General features: G+C 42.0%; 1 protein-coding gene across 3 annotated transcripts in view; it reads right to left on the reverse strand.

Moving 5' to 3' along the window:
- Nucleotides 1-23,458, reverse strand: part of cntnap2a (contactin associated protein 2a) — a 243,316-nt gene that overhangs the window by 25,323 nt on the left and 194,535 nt on the right. For 2 of the 3 annotated variants that reach the window (XM_045702060.1, XM_045702059.1), the window contains exons 16-25: nucleotides 19,817-19,973; nucleotides 17,057-17,184; nucleotides 12,390-12,560; nucleotides 8,489-8,707; nucleotides 6,477-6,506; nucleotides 5,738-5,826; nucleotides 5,308-5,455; nucleotides 3,406-3,630; nucleotides 3,148-3,281; nucleotides 2,787-2,880 (exon numbers count right to left, since the gene is read on the reverse strand). In XM_045702060.1, the coding sequence (XP_045558016.1) occupies nucleotides 2,787-2,880; nucleotides 3,148-3,281; nucleotides 3,406-3,630; nucleotides 5,308-5,455; nucleotides 5,738-5,826; nucleotides 6,477-6,506; nucleotides 8,489-8,707; nucleotides 12,390-12,560; nucleotides 17,057-17,184; nucleotides 19,817-19,973 (1,395 nt within the window). The remainder of the gene's footprint in view (nucleotides 1-2,786; nucleotides 2,881-3,147; nucleotides 3,282-3,405; nucleotides 3,631-5,307; nucleotides 5,456-5,737; nucleotides 5,827-6,476; nucleotides 6,507-8,488; nucleotides 8,708-12,389; nucleotides 12,561-17,056; nucleotides 17,185-19,816; nucleotides 19,974-23,458) is intronic. The other variant, XM_045702061.1, reaches the window with a different exon arrangement.

Below are 23,458 nucleotides of genomic sequence, written 5' to 3' on the forward strand. Positions count from 1 at the left end.
TAAAAAATGTAAAACAGAAATACCTTATTTACACAAGTATTCAGACCCTTTGCTACGAGACTCGAAATTGAGCTCAGGTGCATCCTGTTTCCATTGATTATCCTTGAGATGTTTCTACAACCTGGTAAATTCAATTGATTGGACATGACTTGGAAAGGCACACACCTGTCTATATAAGATCCCACAGTTAACAGTGTATGTCAGAGCAAAAACTTGAACCTGATCAAACATCTCCGGGAAGACCTGAAAATAGCTGTGCAGCGACGCTCCCCACCAAACCTGACAGAGTTGAGAGGATCTGCAGAGAAGAATGGGAGAAACTCCCTAAATACAGATGATAAGCTTGTAGCGTCATACCCAAGAAGACTCAAGGCTGTAATCGCTGCCAAAGGTGCTTCAACAAAGTACTGAGTAAAGGGTCTGAATACCTATGTAAATGTGATATTTCAGTAAAAAAATCTATAATAATAATTAAAAAATTAAAAAACTACTGTTTTTGCTTTGTCATTATGGGGTATTGTGTGTAGACTGATGAGGGAAGAAAACTATTTAATCCATTTCAGAATGAGGCTGTAACATAACAAAATGTGGAGAAGGTCAAGGGTCTGAATACTTTCCAGATGCATTGTATGTGAAGAGTGTGAAAGAGGTGTGTGTGTGTGTGTGTGTGTGTGTGTGTGTGTGTGTGTGTGTGTGTGTGTGTGAGTGAGAGAGCGTGTGTGTGTGTGTGTGTGTGTTGGAGTGTAGTATGTGTGAGTGTGTGGGTAGATTCCAGTCAGTGTGCATGGAGCAAATGCAAGAACGTCAGTGCAAAAATAAAAAAGGAATATCAATGCAAATAGCCATTTGATTAACAGTCTTATGACTTGGGGGTAGAAGCTGTTCAGGAGCCTTTTGGTCCCAGACTTGGCGCTCCGGTACCGCTTGCCGTGTGGTAGCAGAGAGAACAGGGTATGACTTGGGTGGCTGGAGTCTGACAATGTTGAGGGTCTTCCTCTGACACCACCTGGTATATATAACCCCTAGAAGGCAAGGAGCTCGGTCCCAGTGATGTAGTGGTCTGTCCGCACGACCCTCTGTAGCGCCTTGCGGTTGGATGGGGCCTGTCATGCTAAATAGTGTCCCTGATTGTATCCTAGAACCAACAATAGATACATATATATTCAACCACAAGGGTGTACCAATGAGCTATGCGAGACAGGGAAAAAACGAGGACTACTGAAATGATATTATTTCAGTGTAGACAAGGGACGGGCAGGTTAAAATAAAAACATGACAGCCAGATAATCGAGTGTATTAATCATACGGATTTGCTTATGAATGTAGTGGAAATTAGCGTACTTCGTTATCTGTAAGGTAAATAACTTTAATGTGTCAAGCAGGTTACATGTTTTCTTTGCCATTTCCGAAACGTAGCAGCGTTTAAGACATGGATTTCATGTTGTAATGTTAACAAGGTACTAAAGTAGTTAGAATTCATGTTTTCATTTTATTAGCAAAACAAAACTTGTTTTAACAGCGAAACTGTCGTGGAAATCAGCCTTGTTTGCATAGCGATGTATAATGATATCCAAAAATGATAATGATTAGGTCGTCAAACCGTTGATATAGCAACAGATGCTAATAGTTGATCGAATCCCATTGTGATTTAGAGGGGGACACTATTTGGCATGACAGGCCCATAATGCATATGAGGTCTAAGTTTCGGTTCAACTTTTGTTGTTGTTGAAACCCGTTTGGAAATAAATCCATATTGTGAAATGCATAATTGTGCATGAATTATCTGTTGGAAAGGTGAACTGGCAGAGAAATGGTGACTTTGTTGTGTCCTTCAGTCCTTGAACGGCAGCTTTGCATTGCCAGGTGGGGTTACTGTGGTGTGTGTGCGTGTGTGTGCCGACGTCGGTACATAAATGCTGTGAGTGCTTTGGGTGTATGAGTGTGTGTGACAGGGAATCCCACATTCTCCCCTGCGGTATTAGTTGGCTGTACATCGATCAATGGTTCTTGCTGGGAAGTGAACTCAGCTATTCTACCCCACTGATTCCCGCCAGCCCAGAACAGAGCGGGATAACCAGGAGTCATGGTATACCAAACCAGTGATCGGGAACAAACAAGAAGTAAGGAATATAATACTACGCCCGGGTCGTGTTCAGGAGGGCACAACATTCTGATTGTTGGAGCTAGAAATGTCTTGTATAGAGCTGACATGAATCCCTATAATTCTACAGAGAAGTGTCTGTTCTACATAACATTTCTATCTGAACGTTCTGTAAGGTTGCACCCCACTGAGCATGCTCAGGACTAACACACTACACCAGTAATGCCAGATAACAGATCATGTACCTAAAGCAAAATATATCTATTGAACATCATGTTACAGAAACCAAAGCAGACAATCATTTTAGAAATCTATAATATGTCTCGCAACATTAGGCTGCATCACATCCGGCCGTGAGTGGGAGTCCCATAGGGCGGCGCACAATTGGCCCAGCGTTGTCCGGGTTTGGCCGGGCTAGGCCATCATTGTAAATAAGAATATTTTCTTATCTAACTTGCCTAGTTAAAAAAAGGTACAAAATATATCTATATTTTTAAATTAGACCTCCTTCATGACTGTCCGTCCTGGTGAAATATGAAATATTGTCTTGTAGTTCCCTCTGGTGGGCACACAGCATAACTACAACAAGTCTGCACTCCTCTGCTGGTGCTCTCTGTATGGGCCTATTGTCTCTACCAGGGCCAAGTAGACCTGTAAAACACACATTTGAGGTGCCTGTACTCACCAAATACTTTCCCCAAGAATAATGTCTTGACCAGGTTGAACTGTGTGTCTGATTCCTCTGGGAGAGAGTAACTGACAGGGGGGTAGTGGTCCAACTAGAGGGGGAGAGTGAGAGAAGGAGGGGAAGAGAGAGGAGATCATGATACTAACCATTGGAGGTTTTCTATAGGCAATCATCAGCATCAACTGTGTTCAAACGGGCCTACTCATATCCATGAAGCATCAAGCATGGTCAATTATTCAAGTCCTGAGACTATTGAAGGCTTTTGTCTCCCTCTTGTGGTTCAAAATGGACATGTCTGAAATCGTCACAGACGATGCTTTGACGGCGGAGAGAAAGGTTGTTTTGTGTGTGTGTGTACCTGTATGGTGATAGTCCTGTTGCTTCTGGACATGTTGATGGTGTGTGGCTGTCCGTTGGCTAGGTTACGCTGGTCTACGTCTATGGTGAACAGCTCCTTGAGTCCGCCTAGGTTATACCGCACCTGGAGAGTTCCTACATGCGCGCGCACACACACAAATGGAGAGACCTGCATTTGAAACATATCTGAGAAGAGAAGAGCAGCAGAGCCGATGTGTGTCCGTGAGTGTGTGTCTTATGCGTCGTGTTAGTGTCTCACCATTCTGCCGTAGCACCAGTGCCAGGTAGTCTTGTGTCTTGGAGCTGACGTACAGCAGTATAGCCGGTGTGTTGGACGTGCTGAAGCTAAACGCTACTTCTTCTCTTGTCAGATTCACTTCCTGTGGAGTCGAAGGTTGGGCCACAAACCTTGTGTCCTGATTGCCTGTCTCTGACAGGAAGTTGTATCGCACCAGTGTCCCCGCCTCAAAGAAGCCCCCCACATCTGAGAGAGAGGAAGAGACAACACACACACACACACACACACACACACACACACACACACACACACACACACACACACACACACACACACCTTGTTTAGGAGAGATAACATGCTGCTTGAGAGGAAGTTTATGGAGATACTGGCTGTCCAGAGTGTGTATGTGTGTGTTTTCGCTTGTGCCTGTGTTGCTTCACTGCCTGGCTTCTGGTCCCCACAAGACTAGTTAAACACGTCCACACGTCCACACACACACACACACGTCCACACACACACACACACACACACACACACACACACACACACACACACACACACACACACACACACACACACACACACACACACACACACACACACACACACACACACACACACACACACACACACAGAGCTATATCTGTAGAGATGCTGGTAAGAACCTCACTCTCTGGTGTAAGTGTGTGTGTGTGTGTGTGTGTGTGTGTGTGTGTTGTTCATTATGAAGTCAGAGTTGTCTGTCTGTGACCCCAGGGTATGGCAGCAGCAGCAGAATGAGACAGTCAGGATAATAATATTCTACCTCAGGAGTCGGGTGTAAATATGAATATAATGGAAATACGCATCACAATTATGACTGCTCTCATACATATGACAGTGGTAAGAGAACAGAGGGAGGAGGTCCTTTGGGGTATCTGAAGGGTATAACACACGTGTTAATAAACACACACACACATGCACACACACTATTTCACATTACATTCAAGGCCTCGTTTTCAGCTTTTACACACACACACACACACACACACACACACACACACACACACACACACACACACACACACACACACACACACACACACACACACACACACACACACAGGGGGTACACTGGGGAGATACTTTCATGTCAGCTTCTTTGCATATTCCCACACACTGTCGTCTCTTTCTACCTCTATCCCCCTCTCTTTCTACCTCTATCCCCCCTCTCTTTCTACCTCTATCCCCCTCTCTTTCTACCTCTATCCCCCCTCTCTTTCTACCTCTATCACCCCTCTCTTTCTACCTCTATCCCCCCTCTCTTCCTCCCTCTATCCCCCTCTCTTTCTACCTCTATCACCCCTCTCTTTCTACCTCTATCCCCCCTCTCTTTCTACCTCTATCCCCCTCTCTTTCTACCTCTATCCCCCCTCTCTTTCTACCTCTATCACCCCTCTCTTTCTACCTCTATCACCCCTCTCTTTCTACCTCTATCCCCCCTCTCTTCCTCCCTCTATCCCCCTCTCTTTCTACCTCTATCCCCCTCTCTTTCTACCTCTACCCCCCCCTCTCTTTCTACCTCTATCCCCCTCTCTTCCTCCCTCTATCTCCCCTCTCTTTCTACCTCTACCCCCCTCTCTTTCTACCTCTATCCCCCCTCTCTTCCTCCCTCTATCTCCCCTCTCTTTCTACCTCTATCCTCTAACACGTATTTCCTTGTCTCGTCACCCCTGCCTTGTGTAGAACACAGGAAAACAAGCTTAAGTTTAGGAAACAAATTAATTCATATGTCACGGATCTGGCTATGATGTCTCACTGCGATGGACAGAAACGAATGCTTACTTCTGAGTAAATGTTGTAGTTCCTCTGCAAACAAGAGGCTGCTGGTTACACCATCCAACAGCCTAGCAGTAATTTCAGGGTTCAGCGATTAGCTCTCACCTTTGGTGCAGAAGGGTCCGTCGTATGCCGTGGCAGTGCAGTCACAGGAGTAGCCATTATATTTCTCCACACACTTTCCTCCGTTCCTGCAGTACATTCCATAACTGGTACAATGACCCTGACAGCCTGGTTTTACACCTGGAGTTACCTAGAGAGAGAGGGAGGTAGAGGGAGAGAGGGAGGTAGATGGGGGGAGAGAGAGGGAGGTAGATGGGAGAGAGAGAGAGAGGCAGATGGGGGGGGGAGAGAGAGAGGGAGGTAGATGGGAGAGAGAGAGAGAGGCAGATGGGGAGAGAGAGAGAGGTAGATGGAGAGAGAGAGGTAGATGGAGAGAGAGAAAGGGAGTTTGACTTTTGGATTCTCTTAATTTGCTTTAGTGAAGAGAACAACTTTTTTTTTATAAATATGATGAAATAAAAGATAATGTCACCTTTGCCCTCTCCTCAAGGTCAAGGGTCACGCCATTCATCCTGAGGGAGCGGATACATCCCAGAAACCCCCTCTGACCCCCTGCTGCACCTGAAGAGAGAGAGAAGAGAGAACAGAGAGAGATAGGATTATTTTGGGGAATAGGAATAGAGATCATTTCCCTTGAGGTTGAGTTAGGGATATATGACCGTTGATGGTCACAGTGATTTAACAGACCAGAGGAGAGATGCTTCCAGCCCTATCTAACCTAACATTAGCACTTAATTGATCAATTAGTGTGGCTGATTGGCTGGAGATATCACACACCCAGGTCTACATCAGGCTTTGATTAAAAGGTAGAGATTACATCAGGCAGACACTGTGGCCCTCCAGGACGGGAGTTGCTCACACCAGTGCTGTGTGTGTGGTGCACTCCTCCTGGCCTCTCTCTGTCTCCATAGGGTAAATTACTCTGTAATGATGTGCTAATGAACTAGCATATTATATTCATTAGGACAGCAATGCCTAGAGGGACACACACACACACACCATCCATTAGGCCAGTGTGGGCTGCTAGAATACCTTCCTTCTCTGAGCCAAACTAAGCAAACCAAGGCCAGGAGAGACATTAGCAGGCATGGACACAGTCCAAAATACCCACCAGTGGCACTGCATGAATGTCAATGGGAAACGACTACATGGATATGAACTGAAAATCATCATGCATATTTATGTATCTGTTTTTATTAAATGTTACCTACTGTCTTGGCAGGTCAACGAAGCTGGCTTCCCTGGGACAGTTGCATCACACACACACACACACACACACACATGCACATGCAGTGAACAAGCCCGTCACACATGGCGAGACGAGGAGGACACAGAATGAATAAAAAAGAGAAACAAAGAGAACAGGAAAGAAAAAACATGGAAAATGAAAGAGAAAGTGAGTGAAAACATGCAGAAAATATAGGAAATAATGCAATATCATATAACATTTTAAAATATAACATAATACCTCAAATAACAGAATATAAACACATGAATAATGAAGATAATGTAGGGATCACCTAAGTGAGTATTGGGGTGTGTTCTCCCCTGTACCTCTGTGTATAAACACCAGCTTTAGAATGCAAATCACACCCACTGCGGATCCCATCTGAGCCTGATTCAATTTCCCCCGACCAGGCAAATACCCTCGCTGCTCTGACACATGCAGATGAGCTACTAGAGAGACAGCAGCCTAGCCAAGCACAGTCAGATTTATACCGCTCTCTGATCCAGTACAAAGCAATAGGTCCCATGGCTGTATGGAGGTGACGGAAGAACTGATTGTGTTAAGCTGATGGTCTGATGGCGATTAGATTGATCCCTGAGGGGTAATTCAACCAGTAGGTTTCCCTGAAACCTACTGTACATGCAGGTCAGATAGTGGGGGACAAGTCTCCTGTGAGTTTTATCACTCTTTATAAGCCGGTATTAAAAGTTTCGCATCACAAATCAATATGTGCATGTATGGCTGTATGGTTAACGGTGGCATATAAGGACCGATTTACTTTAATTCAATTCAATTCAATACAACTTGATTAATCCCAATGGCCATTCAGGAAGCTGCAATGTGATAATGTTCATCCATCCAAACCGCCAAAAACTGATGAGACGATGGAATTTAAAATGTGTTATTGGTATTCAGAACTATCTGACTTTGGAATGTCTGATTGGAATTTAGAAGTGTTTCTCAGAGAAAAAATAACTTTTCAGAGTCAGAGAGAGAAAGAGTAGGAAGGAAAGAGAATTTAATTCAACCTCAGCAGTTTTTCCCTCCATCCTAAATCCAGTTTTATTCGCTGTCGTCAGTGTTAAAGTATTGGCAGGTCCACAGCCACATAAAGCAGGGTGAGATAGAGGAGTGAAAAGAAGAGGTAGAGATAAAGCCATCTTTAACTTCTGTCCGAATGACCTTCACAGTCATTGTGTAGAGAAGAGAGGGAGCGGAGGAACAACTCAAATATCACAATGAAAATGTAGAGCCATTCTGTGTGGCATAATGAGAACTTCATTAATTGTCTCTGTGTGGCATAATGAGAACTTCATTAATTGTCTCTGTGTGGCATAATGAGAACTTCATTAATTGTCTCTGTGTGGCATAATGAGGACTTAATTCATTGTCTCTGTGTGGCATAATGAGGACTTAATTCATTGTCTCTGTGTGGCATAATGAGGACTTAATTCATTGTCTCTGTGTGGCATAATGAGGACTTAATTCATTGTCTCTGTGTGGCATAATGAGGACTTAATTCATTGTCTCTGTGTGGCATAATGAGAACTTCATTAATTGTCTCTGTGTGGCATAATGAGAACTTCATTAATTGTCTCTGTGTGGCATAATGAGGACTTAATTCATTGTCTCTGTGTGGCATAATGAGGACTTAATTCATTGTCTCTGTGTGCGGATAAAAAGTCTTAATCCTCTGCAACTGTTAATAATTTAACACTGTCATGAGGAGTTAGTTGTACATCATTCTTTAACGTTGTGCGAATGTGTGTGTGATGTCTTATCTTCATTAGAATCAGTTGTATCTAAGCTTCGGAGAACCTATTTAGGGGAATATAAAGACACTTTATAATGTTATACTGGCACAAACTATATAGCCAACTTATTGAACTTTGCAAAGTTAAAATATAATGACTGATGAATTAAATAGAAATGCAGTAGTGTAGTATTGTACTATTTTTATGTTGGCGTGTGTGTGTGTATATCTCTTTCTCTTACCCACATAAAGCTGACTAAACAGCTCTAGCCGTGTGTGTCCCTGTGGAGGGGCGGGACGAGCTTCCCTATAGTTCAGATCCAGCTGTAGCACCGCCTCCTTCACGGTCCGCTCTGCCATGACGCGATGCCATTGGTCATCATTGAGGGGCGTGGCTGAATGGACGGCCAATTCCACGGGGCCATTCCCCACATCAAAGGAGAACGAGATGACAGTAGGAGCTAGAGGAAGAAGAGGAAGAATAAAAGGCAGAATAATAATAATTTAAACAAGAAGTATTGAATCAATGCCATGTCCACAAACTACTAACCACATTTGAATATATTTATTTGAATGCATAAAGTACCTTTGGTTTAATAATCAAACATTTTCAGTCTTCATCTCATAAATCATTGTTTTCCACCTTGGAGTTCTACAGTTCAATAACTAATCTAATGCCTCATTGGTTATGGAGACTCATTTAGTTATTATAGATTTCAGCTTTACTGTGATAATGACTGCACTCAGTGTTTGATGGAGCTAATTCACAAAAATATTGATACACACACACACACACACACACACACACACAAAAGAGAGAATGTGTGTGTGTGACTGTGTCTGTAGAGATGTGTGTGTATGTATGTATAGGTGTCTGTAGAGAGGTGTGTGTGTGTGTGTGTGTGTGTGTGTATGTATAGGTGTCTGTAGAGATGTGTGTGTGTGTGTGTGTGTGTGTGTATGTATATGTGTCTGTAGAGATGTGTGTGTGTATGTATAGGTGTCTGCAGAGAGGTGTGTGTGTGTGTATGTATAGGTGTCTGTAGAGAAGTGTGTGTGTGTGTATGTATAGGTGTCTGTAGAGAAGTGTGTGTGTATGTATATGTGTCTGTAGAGATGTGTGTGTGTGTGTATGTATAGGTGTCTGCAGAGAGGTGTGTGTGTGTGTATGTATAGGTGTCTGTAGAGAGGTGTGTGTGTGTATGTATAGGTGTCTGTAGAGATGTGTGTGTGTGTATGTATATGTGCCTGTAGAGATGTGTGTGTATGTATAGGTGTCTGCAGAGAGGTGTGTGTGACTGTGTCTGTAGAGGTGTGTGTGTGTGTGTGTATAGGTGTCTGTAGAGGTGTGTGTGTGTGTGTGTATAGGTGTCTGTAGAGGTGTGTGTGTGTGTGTGTGTATGTATAGGTGTCTGTAGAGATATGTGTGTGTTTGTGTGTGTATGTATAGGTGTCTGTAGAGGTGTGTGTGTGTGTGTATAGGTGTCTGTGTGTGTGTATGTTTAGGTGTCTGTAGAGGTGTGTGTGTGTGTGTATAGGTGTCTGTGTGTGTGTATGTATAGGTGACTGTAGAGGTGTGTGTGTGTGTGTATAGGTGTCTGTAGAGGTGTGTGTGTGTGTGTGTGTGTGTGTATGTATAGGTGTCTGTAGAGATGTGTGTGTGTATAGGTGTCTGTTGAGGTGTGTGTGTGTGTATGTATAGGTGTCTGTAGAGATGTGTGTGTATAAGTCTGCCACTAGCCACCTGTTCAGTCCAGATGTTACTGGCTAAAGGCTATGTGTGAGTCACTCTCCCTTCTGCCCTCTCACCTGGCCACCCTATCAATCACACACTGATCATCATCCCTTTTATTGCTCTCCTTTATTTCCACTCTTTCCTACTCCATCCTCCCTTTTCTCTCCCTCCAGAAACAACAGAGGGACAGTTTAGCCTCTGTTAGCTGAGTAAAACAGCCAAACACAGAGCCTAAAGCCCCAGTGTGAAAACAGACTAACTAATCTATTGTAATGAAGGCCTGAGCACGACTTGGTGAAACTCCAACTAATCTCCCTCTTCTTTCTCTCCATCGCTCCCTCCATCCCATCCTCCACCTCATCTCTACTTCTGTTAACAAAAGAAAAAAGGACACAGACACACACCACCTCACCCTTGAGAGAGTGTTTTGAAAGATGAGAGCGGGAGAAGGACGAGAGAAATAAATTATTTCTCCTCCAACAAAATTAAAGCTCATTCACGACTCAGACATGAATATTCAACAACCTCTTCTCAAAGAGAAAGATGGTGAGAGAGAGAGAGAGAGAGGGCGAGAGATGCAGAGAAAGAGAGGGAATGAATGACAAAGGGCGAGAGAGAGAGATGGCAGCTGGAGGAGGTGTGGGTGTGTCCTAAGTAGGTGTTATATATTAGTAGTAAGCCAAGATGTCTGACGTTTCCCCCAAGGTGGCTGTTATACATCACTACTAAACACTCTGCCACAAAATTGTGAGTGGATGAGGTGAATTACCCCCATCAAACCTAAAGCTCTTTGAAATCTGAGGAAATGTAATTTGTCATCCATCATCAAATTGACAGCCACTATGCTGCCCTAAAATGGCGAAACGCAGTTACTACGAATTTGGTAAAAAATGATTTGATCTGTTGTAATGGCCAGGTATATTATCTGATTAATGTGGTATTTACTTTCCTGACCCAAGAACAAACGAGTTGGTCAGAATATACAATGGATTATCAGAAATTGCTGTCTGTCTAAACAGAAAAAGACATATTTTTCAGCAAAATAAATTACTGCGTTTTGCCTGTGTAGGGCAGTATGGTTAAATAGCCATCTCATCATAAAAGAACCGTGGCTAAATTTGATCCCCTGGAATTTAACATTCTCAATCTGAATATGATTGAATGCCCATTTAGACATTTAATTTCAGTTATTCAAGTATAGTCGCATAAAGCACATGACATGTCAATCATCGCTTTAGAGCCATATAGAGCGATACAGTACCGGTACCCCTTGTATATAGCCTCGTTATTGTTATGTTATTGTGTAACTTTTTATTCATTTTTACTTTAGTTTATTTGGTAAATATTTTCTTAACTCTTCTTGAAAGGCACTGTTGTTTAAGGGCTTGTAAGTAAGCATTTCAAAAGAACTTGCTGTATTTGGGCACATGTGACAAATAAAGTTTGATTTGACTTGATTTGAGAACTGAGAGGGAAGCAGTCAGGGAATTTTTTGAAAGTCTGAATAGAAATGTCAGAGTTTTTTTTCACTGTTCTAATACAGTGTTCTAATACAGTGTTCTAATAGAGTGTTCTAATAAAGTGTTCAAATAACAGTGTTCTAATACAGTGTTCTAATAAAGTGTTCTAATACCGTGTTCTAATACAGTGTTCTAATACCGTGTTCTAATAGAGTGTTCTAATAAAGTGTTCAAATAACAGTGTTCTAATACCGTGTTCTAATACAGTGTTCTAATACAGTGTTCTAATACAGTGTTCTAATACCGTGTTCTAATAGAGTGTTCTAATAAAGTGTTCAAATAACAGTGTTCTAATACCGTGTTCTAATACAGTGTTCTAATACAGTGTTCTAATACAGTGTTCTAATACCGTGTTCTAATACAGTGTTCTAATACAGTGTTCTAATACAGTGTTCAAATAACAGTGTTCAAATAACAGTGTTCTAATAAAGTGTTCTAATACAGTGTTCTAATACAGTGTTCTAATAAAGTGTTCTAATACAGTGTTCAAATAACAGTGTTCTAATACAGTGTTCAAATAACAGTGTTCTAATACAGTGTTCTAATACAGTGTTCAAATAAGTGTTCTAATACAGTGTTCAAATAACAGTGTTCTAATACAGTGTTCTAATACAGTGTTCTAATACAGTGTTCAAATAACAGTGTTCTAATACAGTGTTCAAATAACAGTGTTCTAATACAGTGTTCAAATAACAGTGTTCTAATACAGTGTTCTAATACAGTGCAATAAAGAGAGGAGGGTTGAAGAGGGGAAAAAGGGAAGTAATTGAAAAAGATGAAAGAGAGAGAGAACAAGCCAGAGAGGCCAATGAAAGGAGTGTAAAAACGGAAGAAGCAACAAAACTAAAGAGTGTGCTAAATGAGAGAGAACGAGGTACAGTCACTTACATTTGAGTTCGAGGCGTATGAAGTCTGTGTTGCCGAGGTTTTCCAGGAACACTCCGTAGGGAGCGCTGGTCTTGAAGTAGAAGGAGATATCAGCGCTGGTCTCTCCCTGGAAAGTGGAGAAATGCAAGTAGGAGGAGGGCGTGGTGAATGATGCTGCGTTCCAGTAGTTACCTGGGGAAAAGGAGGGGAAATGCAGGGGAAAAGGAGGGGAAAAGAAGGGGAAACGCAGGGGAAAAGGAGGGGAAACACAGGGGAAAAGAAGGGGAAACGCAGGGGAAAAGGAGGGGAAACACAGGGGAAAAGAAGGGGAAAAGAAGGGGAAACACAGGGGAAAAGAAGGGGAAACACAGGGGAAAAGAAGGGGAAACGCAGGGGAAAAGGAGGGGAAACACAGGGGAAAAGAAAGGGGAAACGCAGGGGAAAAGAAGGGGAAACGCAGGGGAAAAGAAGGGGAAATGCAGGGGAAAAGAAGGGGAAACACAGGGGAAAAGAAGGGGAAACACAGGGGAAAAGAAGGGGAAACGCAGGGGAAAAGAAGGGGAAACGCAGGGGAAAAGAAGGGGAAACGCAGGGGGAAAAGAAGGGGAAACGCAGGGGAAAAGAAGGGGAAACGCAGGGGAAAAGAAGGGGAAACGCAGGGGAAAAGAAGGGGAAACGCAGGGGAAAAGAAGGGGAAACGCAGGGGAAAAGAAGGGGAAACGCAGGGGAAAAGAAGGGGAAACGCAGGGGAAAAGAAGGGGAAACGCAGGGGAAAAGAAGGGGAAACGCAGGGGAAAAGAAGGGGAAACGCAGGGAAAAGAAGGGGAAACGCAGGGGAAAAGAAGGGAAAAGAAGGGGAAACGCAGGGGAAAAGGAGACGAGAAAAATAAGATGTCAGATGACCTTTGGAGGAACAAAAGCTCATGGCATGGGATTCAGCTTTGTATTATCTATGTCTTTCTCCCACCCTCTTTCTCTTTCTTTCCCTCTCTTTCTCTCTCTCTCTGCATCTTTCTGGCAGGAGGAGGGGAAAGATGACAAAGAGAGGTAGTGTGAGAGAGAGAGATAGAAAGAGAGAGAGAGAGAAAGAGGGATGCAGCATGTATTGTATGTCGTTATCTGTTCAGTGAGATCTGTGTGAAACTTCAATCTAAAGACTTAATTCACACAGAGACACTTAAGAGACTGTGTGGTTATTTGTAGGTGTGAGTGTGTGTGTGTGTATGTATGTGTGTGTGTGGGATGGCAGATAAATCTGTCACTTCCAGCCATGCCCTGAATAACATTACATCTGCCCCTCCCTCACCCCTTCTGTCTCTCTCCCCCTCTTTTTTAATCTCTTTCTCTCTTTCCCTCTATCCCTCTCTGTTTCCCCAGCTCTCTTTAAGCCTCTCTGCTCTGGGACGGGATGTGATGCTTGGCAAGAGGAGGAGTCCAGTGCTTTTACAGAGGAGGGCTTATCGCACTGCCCCAGAAGCCACACGCACAAGCATAAGTACGCGCAAGCACACACACGCACACTTGCCACCTACTGGGCCCGTTTTATTATTTGAAGTCTTTGCTATTTAATTACGATTACCCAGAGGCAGACATGGCTAAAGAATAGGGTTAACTTGGGACCCGATGAAACACACACACACACACACACACACACACACACACACACACACACACACACACACACACACACACACACACACACACACACACACACACACACACACACACACACAGGGCCTGTCCTGGCTGTTCAGCCGCTCTAGGCGAGACAAGCTCCTACAAGAACAGTCCAAGTTAGCAAAATGACATTGAAAGACGTCTAAAATACATATTTTTCCAGATGTTGAAGTTCAGTTCAATTTTGGTTCTGAATCAAAGACAAAAATACATATTTTCCGGGCTTTGAAATAAGGTACATTTTCGGTTCTGAAGGAAAGTTTAAAATAGGTCATTTATAGACGTCTATGTTTGTGCCAAATCAAGGCTGGTCCAGACTTGACAAAATCTGTTTTTGGATATGTTGTCTGTTAATTAACATGTCAGTGCATTTTTTTTTTGAATGGGGCGCCATTTAGGTTAGGCTATTTGATCGGAGAAACCTACATGATGTAAAAAATATCTGTCACATTACATTGTCATCCATTTTATCTCGTCTGTAGGCTACAGAAAATGCCACATACTCTTTCTACCATATCCTAGATCTGCTACATGATTTATGTTAGATTCTTTTTTTGACGTAACATTGGTGGAGCGCCGCAGAGATGTGTCTCTCCAACAGCACCCTGGAGAGGCACGCTGGGAATGGACAAGATAATTATTTTGAATCCTTGCCATTGACAAAGTGGGCACTGCTTATCATAGGGCGGCATCAGCACTTACCTAAAAAGCCCATATGCCACCGTTTGAGAGAAATTGTCATTGTTTTTGGCCAGAATTAATTGTGTGAGGTATTTATTATGTGCTGTTGGAGGTACCGTCTTGGTCTGTTTAGCTCAGAAAATGCTGCCCTCGTCGATCTCCCGCCATAAGAAGACCCATAATCCTGACTAATGAGAGGGCTGGGCCCTGCACACACCCACACACAAACTCTTTCAGCTATGACTGAGGGTCGGGTCCTTTGTCCCTACATCATGTGGACATGGTAATGATAGAGTTCGAAAGGGTCAGAAATGTTTTATCCTTTCTTTCCTTCATTCTTCTGTTCCTCTCTCCTTTTAAGTGTGTATAATTGAGTTTGATTTTCTATTCCTTTTATGAAAGGCCTCTAATTGTATTGCTCTGAAGAGAAAAAGTTCAAAAGTTTGACAAAAGACCCTTAAGGTGATTGACACAAAAGACACACGTTGAATTGAGTATGTGGGCGCGGGTGTGTATGAGCGCATACACACTCACCCTTACACACACGCACCCATGCGCACGTGTGCACACACACACACACTTTGGTGCAATTTTCACAAGTACAGTGCCTTCAGATAGTATTCAGACCCCTTGACTTTTTTCAAATGTTGTTACATTACAACCTTACTATAAAATTGATTAAATAAAATATTTTCCTCAGAAATCTACATACAGAAATACCTTATTTACGTAAGTATTCAGACCCTTTGTTATGAGACATGAAATTAAGCTCAGGTGCATCCTGTTTCCATTGATCATCCTTGAGATGTTTCTACAACTTGAATGGAATCCACCTGTGGTAAATTCAATTGATTGGACATGATTTGGAAAGGCACACACCTGTCTATATAAGGTCCCACAGTTGACATTGCATGTCAGAGCAAAAACCAAGCCATGAGGTCGAATTAATTGTCCATAGAGCTCCAAGACAGGATTTCTGTAGCATTGTAGGTCCACAAGAACACAGAGGCCTCCATCATTCTTAAATGGAAGAAGTTTGGAGCTCTGTCAGAGTTACCATCGGGTTCTTGGTCACCCTCGATTGCTGAGTTTGGCCTGACAGCCAGCTCTAGGAAGAGTCTTGGTGGTTCCAGAGTTCCTCTGTGGAGATAGGAAACGTTCCAGAAGGACAATCATCTCTGCAGCACTCCACAAATCAGGCCTTTATGGTAGAGTGGACAGACGGAAGCCACTCCTCAGTAAAAGGCACATGACAGCCTGCTTGGAGTTTGCCAAAAGGCACCTAAAGGACTCTCAGACCATGAGAAACAAGATTCTCTGGTCTGATGAAACCAAGATTAAACTCTTTGGCCTGAATGTCAAGTGTCACATCTGGGAGAAACCTGGCACCATCCCTACGGTAAAGCATGGTGGAGGCAGCGTCATGCTGTGGGGATATTTTTCAGCTGCAGGGACTGCGAGACTAGTCAGGATCGAGGGAAAGATGAACGAAGCAAAGTACAAGACGATCCTTGATGACAACCTGCTACAGAGTGCTCAGGACCTCAGACTGGGGCGAAGGTTCACCTTCCAACAGGCCAACGACCCTAAGCACACAGCCAAGACAACACAGGAGTGGCTTCGGGACAAGTCTCTGCTTGTCCTTGAGTGGCCCAGCCAGAGCCTGGACTTGAACCCAATCGAACATCTCTGGAGAGTCCTGAAAATAGCTGTGAAGCAACGCTCCCCATCCAACCTGACAGAGCTTTAGAGGATCTGCAGAGAAGATTGGGAGAAACTCCCCAAATACAGGTGTGTCAAGCTTGAAGCGTCATACCCAAGGAGACTCGAGGCTGTAATTGCTGCTTCAACAAAGTACTGAGTAAAGGATCTGAATACTTATGTAAATGTGATATTTCCTTTATTTTTATTTTTTTAAATATATTTGCAACAATTTCAAACAAACTGTTTTGGCTTTGTCATTATGGGGTATTGTGTGTAGATTGAGGGAATTATTTTTTTATTACATTTTACAATAAGGCTGTAACGTAATAAAATGTGGAAAAAGTCAAGGGTTCTGAATACTTTCCGAAAGCACACTGTATACAGTATTGCAATGTGAAACATGTATTTCTACATGAAACACTGAATAAGTTTGTTCAAAAATTCACTATGATTTAGTGTGTTATACTTAATCATTTGAAAATATGCTTAGAGTTTTGAAACAACTGCCTTTTTGATGATCTGTTTCGAGTTTTGTACTAAACATTTTGAAAATGTACCACATACTTTTGAAAATTGCACCAAAGTGACTGAAAAAAATGAATAACAGCTTCATGGGCGGAACTCACGGTCTCCTTGACAACGGAGCGGCCCGACTGTGAGCTTTGCCTCTGAACCCAGCCTGTTGGTGTCACCCACGGCAACCTGACTGACTGGCAAATGGTCCTTATACACCAACAGACCACTGTCCTCTCTCCTGGGGAGGAGAAGAAAGAACAGATGAAGGAAGAGAGGAAAAGGAGGAGATAGTATGTTTCTATATTATTAATCTTGCAAAAATATAACAAATATTATGGAATGAAGAAAAGGGAGAGAGATAGGGGTAAACTTGTAAAGCGTTAACGTTTTAAATAGATGGTCTTTGTTCTGAAGCAGCCTGTATTTGTCCTTATTATCTGCTTGTTGTTCTCTGCCTTTTATGAGAACTAATATATGGAGGACACGATGGGAGTCAAGTGTGTGTGTGTCATGCCAACTCTATGTGTAATGAGGGGAAATAGAGATGTGTGTACTATAGATCACATACTCACTCAACCGGAGAAAAAAACATTAATACACACAATATTAATGGAAAGAGGGAGAGAGAGAATAACACTCATCTGTTATCGTAACAAGAGAAAGAGAAAGAAAGAGAGAGAGGGTGTTGTGAAGCGAGAGGGGAGAGTAGGAGAGGGAGGGGGAGGAAGAGAGACAGAAGAAGAGAAGAGAGAAGGAGAGGGTAATTCAGAAAAGGACAGAGGGAGAAAAAGAAAGAGTAACTAGCAGCCATACATTATTCTAATGAGAACATCCATCAGGTGTTTTAAAGGGTTCAGAAACACAATGTTTTGTTATTATTGGAGGAGAGGGGGGACATCACTCACTGCTTCAACACACAGCCTTTTATACACTAACCTTGTTGTTTCTATGTGTAATATTTATATCACACACACACAGTCTTGTGGGGACTTCTGGTATAGTTAAACACGTTGTCATTACTATCCACGAGAATCCAAATAGGTCAGATCAGGTTTGATATGAATAACTTCAATCAGGCCCCCTCTCACCCGTAGAGGCGGAAGGAAATAACTAGTGGGGATTAACAACTCACATCCTGTTGTAAATCAAGGGAGGAGATCCAGGCCTGCACTCTCCAAATTCACTAAAGGAATGTGCTTTGTCTCAACAGACCTTTTTCCCGCTGAAACTCTAACACGTTCAAAAGCAACTACTGGAACAATATTTCTAACATTGAACGTAGGGAATGGTCAGAGGCGATCTATAGAACACTAACGTCCTTATGTTGGTTATTTTGTGATGTCATTAAAAATGTTAGAAAGGAAATATTGTAACTTGGAAAGTATACCCACTACATATATGAAGTTTCCATACTATGCGTTGTGCATGTAATATGAAAAAATATGAAAGTGTTTTTGTTAAGAGAGGGATGTGATTTGAGAAGCTATAAGAGATAATTTTCCCAGAAACTTTGCACAGTGAGTAGTTACCGCCCGGAATGAGGTCAAGGAGCGTGCCAGCCTGCCGGAACCGCCCCTTTCCACCAAATTGTATAAATGATGGGTTAAGAAAAAACACATTGGACCAGAAATGCTTGAAGCGGCAGCTACACGTTTAAAATGGTTTGAACTTTCAATCTCAACACGAGGTGAAGAAAAAAAACTCACCTCAGACAATCACTGGAATGGCCGATTAGCTGTCCTAAGTAAAGTATTTTTGAAAGCAAATTTAAGTAGGACCATCCTGTTACTCTGCTCAAACCCTCATATTACACTACTCTCATCACCCCACTTGGGAACCATCGATACGTCTGGCTAGCCTATCTTCAAAGAAGCATCTTCAAGAAACATTTCAGACAATCAGAACCTTACAAGCATGCTGTGAAAAGGCCCAACCCCCTTCCAAGGCTGCCCTGTTCATCGAGAGATCCCCGGATGAACCCAGGCATTTCACGTAAAAACATTCATGATTTCTTACTCAAAGCGGGCGGCGGTTCGTGTGCAAAGTATATGGTTACTGTAGGTGAAAGTAGTTTCTGAATGTCCCAATGTTAAGTATCTCTGTCCCTCTCTCTCTCCCTCTCCATATTTTCTTTAACAAGCAGCCATGTTGTTGTCATTCCGCTAGGGACCTGTTTTCAGTGTATTAAGTCTCCAGTCAATAACCGGTGCAGAGTATGTATGTTTATCCTGTTTTCCCATTTAATTAGCTAGTAAAAAAAGAATTAAACCAATTTGTTTAGTGCTGAATCATTAGTATGGCTCAGGTTTTTGCAGATGCAAGGAGGTTACAACTGTTCGGAATGATGATATGATACGAGGTTATGATTAATAAGTTCACTGTTTATAGATGTGATAGGTAAAGACCTTTTAGAGTTTAACTCGGGAGATTGTAACTCTTTAAAGAACTGCTCTCGTGGTGCCCCAGATCCCAATGAGTTAATTGTTACATTATTAATTTAATTGGGTAACAATTAAACATAGTTAGTTAATTTGATAAATAACAATCTTCAGATTAATGTTAAAGTCAAGTCACGACTACGACACACACACACACACACACACACACACACACACACACACACACACACACACACACACACACACACACACACACACACACACACACACACACACACACACACACACACAAATGTCAGTTGTTACAGTATGTCTGATATTTGTCTCAAACATTGTTCGCCCCTGCTGCTGTTTTGGTTGGACCAGGTACCTCTTGAAAAATAGATTTTATCTCAATGAGACTAACCTGGATGGTTAAATAAAAATAAACACACACACAGTACCCCATTCCACGCCAACCCCTGTACTCACCATTGTTTGTGGTCAGCGTCACAGTTACAGTCATATTTGGGGTCAGTGCAGTTCCTGTCAATACCACAGGAACACTTCTGTATCCCTGGCCCTGATCCTCCCCAGTAGAAATGTTTCTCACTGCTCCTACCCACCCACCATGTGTAGGGGGTCCCATCTAGAGAGACACAGACACACACAGGAGATATTAGTATAAGACATATACACACACACACACTTTTTAAGATTCCAAACCAGTCCCAACGCCAGTCTGCTGCCTGATTCATGTCTCTTTAAATGTGTGTGTGTGTGTCTATGAGGTGGGGGGGTCACTGGTCTGTAATAAGAGCTGTAATATTGTTTTATTCAGATGCCCCGCTCTGTAGAGTAGAAAGATATGCATAATATCTGGGAACAGCACAATAACACACACAATATGAGACTATATGAGATAGGAGAAGATTGCTATTCTCTTTATTTCTAATAAAGGGCACAATATACGGATATAGATCTTCTATTCTGTTGTGATAAATATAAAATGCTATGAATATTATAATCCGAGACACAGTATAGAGAGGAGATGAGTAAGCAAAAGCAATGATAATCTCTGAAACACACAACATCTCTCTGTCTCACCTTAGTGGCACACAGAGCTTCATTCAAAAATGCTATACAGTATATCCAGTTTCAGAAATGTTGGCAACCATCACTCCTGTGTTCCAATGGCACGTTGTGTTAGCTAATCCAAATTTATCATTTTAAAAGGCTAATTGATCATTAGAAAACCATTTAGCAAATATGTTAGCACAGCTGAAAACTGTTGTCCTGATTAAAGAAGCAATAAAACTGGCCTTCTTTAGTTGAGTATCTGGAGCATCAGCATTTGTGGGTTTGATTACAGGCTCAAAATGGCCAGAAACAAATAGCGTCTGTGACATTAATATATTTTTACAAATAATAACTAAATACAGTTATATAATATCTGTATGTAAAACATTTACATTTGACATTGTAGACATTTAGCAGATGCTCTTATCCAGAGCGACTTACACTAAGTGCATTCATCTTAAGATAGCTAGGTGAGACAACCACACATCACAGTCAAATATACAGGACACGAACATTCCATTCCAGCTAAACAATGGCTATATAGCGTTTTGCAAAGTGTTCAAACACATCTAAAATCTATGAATAAAAAATATGAGAACAGTAATATTTTACACACACATGATGGTACCCATAAGCAATAACTTCTAAGGAAAAAAACACAAATTTGACTTTTTGGGGGGGATATAGCATTATGGAAATTAAATAATTTATTCCTGCATTTCTAATATCTCATCAAACACTGGGTGTATGTGTGGCGGATTGTGTGTGTATGTGAGTGTGTGTGTGAGTGCTTGTGTGAGTGCTTGTGTGTGTGTGTGTGTGTGAGTGCTTGTGTGAGTGTGTGTGTGTGTGCGTGAGTGTTTGTGTGTGTGTGTGAGTGCTTGTGTGTGTGAGAGTGTGTGTGTGTGAGTGTGTGTGAAGGTGAGTGTTTTTTTGTGTGTGTGTGTGTGTGTGAAGGTGAGTGTTTTTTTGTGTGTGTGTGTGTGTGTGTGTGTGTGTGTGTGTGTGTGTGTGTGTGTGTGTGTGTGTGTGCATTCGTACACACGCGCTCATATACACTTCCAGGTGCTCAATTCAATGTGGGTCTTTTGTGTCAATCACCTTAAAGGTCTTTTGTAATGAACATTTTTGAAACATTCTTTTCAACTTTTTCTCTTGAGAGCAATATAATTAGAGGCCTTTGATAAAAAGAATAGAACATCTAACTAAATTATACACCTATTAGACTATTAACGGGGCAATATAAATTAATATGTATTACCCATTGTTTCTTAAAGAATATGTCTTATAAATTCCACTTAGTTCAACTGTCTTACCCCATCAAACTAAAATATAAGCTTGTCCAATGCAGGGGCGGAAATCCCGGGGGGACGGGGGACACACGACCCCCCCATCCTGGGAAAAATATGATTTGTCCCCCCCAATATATCACTGAAACATAACTATGTAATTTAAATAATATTAATAATACGCAATGAAAGCAATTGTGCTGATTATAGACACTTAATAGCGCCTTTTTAAGTTTCAAAAGATTGCAACCCCCCCACCCTTTGCCTCACAATGGTTTGATCCACTGCCAGTTCCTTAGCTTGCTAGGTAACAGAGAGGTCGTACGTGAGGTAAATCCAGGCAATCGCGCACACACACTAGCTGAATATGCAGAGCTAGCGCGCAAATATTAACTATTAAGCTAGCTAGTACCTATTCCATTTATGTGGCGTCGTCAAAGATGGAATCAGCATGCAGATGATGTAAGTTAGTGCTTCAAAGTCCCTGTGATAAGGTTAGCGATAAACTGAAATCCAAACTGAACAGAACTACACTCTCTTCTACCATTGTCTTAAATATATTTAATGGTCTCGTTGCAAAAGCTAAATTGTCGCAAGTGAACTTTTATTAATTTATTTTATTTCACCTTTATTTAACCCGGGTAGCAAAGATTATAGCAAACACCACTGAAACTGAATTGGTGCTCGCTAGCTTTGCAAATTCAGCTATTGTTGGAAGCCAGCCAATATGAAACAAACTATTAAAATTACAAAAGGTTGCAGCATATGTTGTGTAAATGGTGAACTCATACAGCTGTCAACTCTTGTCATTTTAATCCGTTTCACATTTGCTAGCTACCTTTTAGATCGAAGCCCAAATAGAATGATTGAAGATGATAGAAGCCCATCTCCTACTGTAAATAACCTACACACTGTGTGTGTAGCCAGCCAGCCAGGTAGAAAAATAAAAGACGGACATCAGAGTATTTTTCAATACACCAAAACGCATAGTAAGAACCCTAGTAGCCTAATATCTCAAAGACTAGTTGATAAAATGTTCATAAGAAAGAAATGAAATTCTAATGGAAATGTTTCACAATGATGTCATTAGGCAGAGCAGGCAACAGATGGCACACAGACAGCAGAGTTGGGGACAGATATGCAGGGACAGACTGGCAGAGACAGGGAGTCTCAGGTAAGTTTGTTGAGTCTTTGTTTGGCAACATTATGAAAGGTTCTCAATTTTTTTGACTTGTAAAATAGGAACATAATTGTAAAATGCCATGGATACCCCCACTCTCAACTTAAACAGGTGACTGAACTAAGATTTGTTAAAGGCAATGCTATTGCTGTTGTGATTAGTTGTGTAGTTTTGGGTACCGGTAGTTAGGAGTACGGCAAACACCTTATTTCTTTGGTTCCTCAATATACATTTACCATATTACAATGTAGGCTATGTGTTACAGCACTACTTTTGGTGTCCCCCTTAGGAATTGCTCTTGAGAAAATGTAATGTAATTGTCCCCTCCAAAGTTGATATCAGATTTTCGCCAATGGTCCAATGTATACTAGGGAAAATGTAAACAAACACTGTATACCCTCAAAACATGGTTACAACTGTAATTTTTGTCCTTGCCTCCATAGCTATCTATGACTTTGAGAGTGGTTACATTTCTCCAGCTCATCCCTCAGCTTTTTACAAAAACAGTGTCAGGGAGGGCAATTTGTTATTGTTTCAACTGCTGATTGCCCCCTTTAAAATGAGAGAGTGTGTGTGTGAGAGAGA

Source organism: Salmo salar, chromosome ssa19, assembly GCF_905237065.1.
Source record: "Salmo salar chromosome ssa19, Ssal_v3.1, whole genome shotgun sequence".
Taxonomy (NCBI): Eukaryota; Metazoa; Chordata; class Actinopteri; order Salmoniformes; family Salmonidae; genus Salmo; species Salmo salar.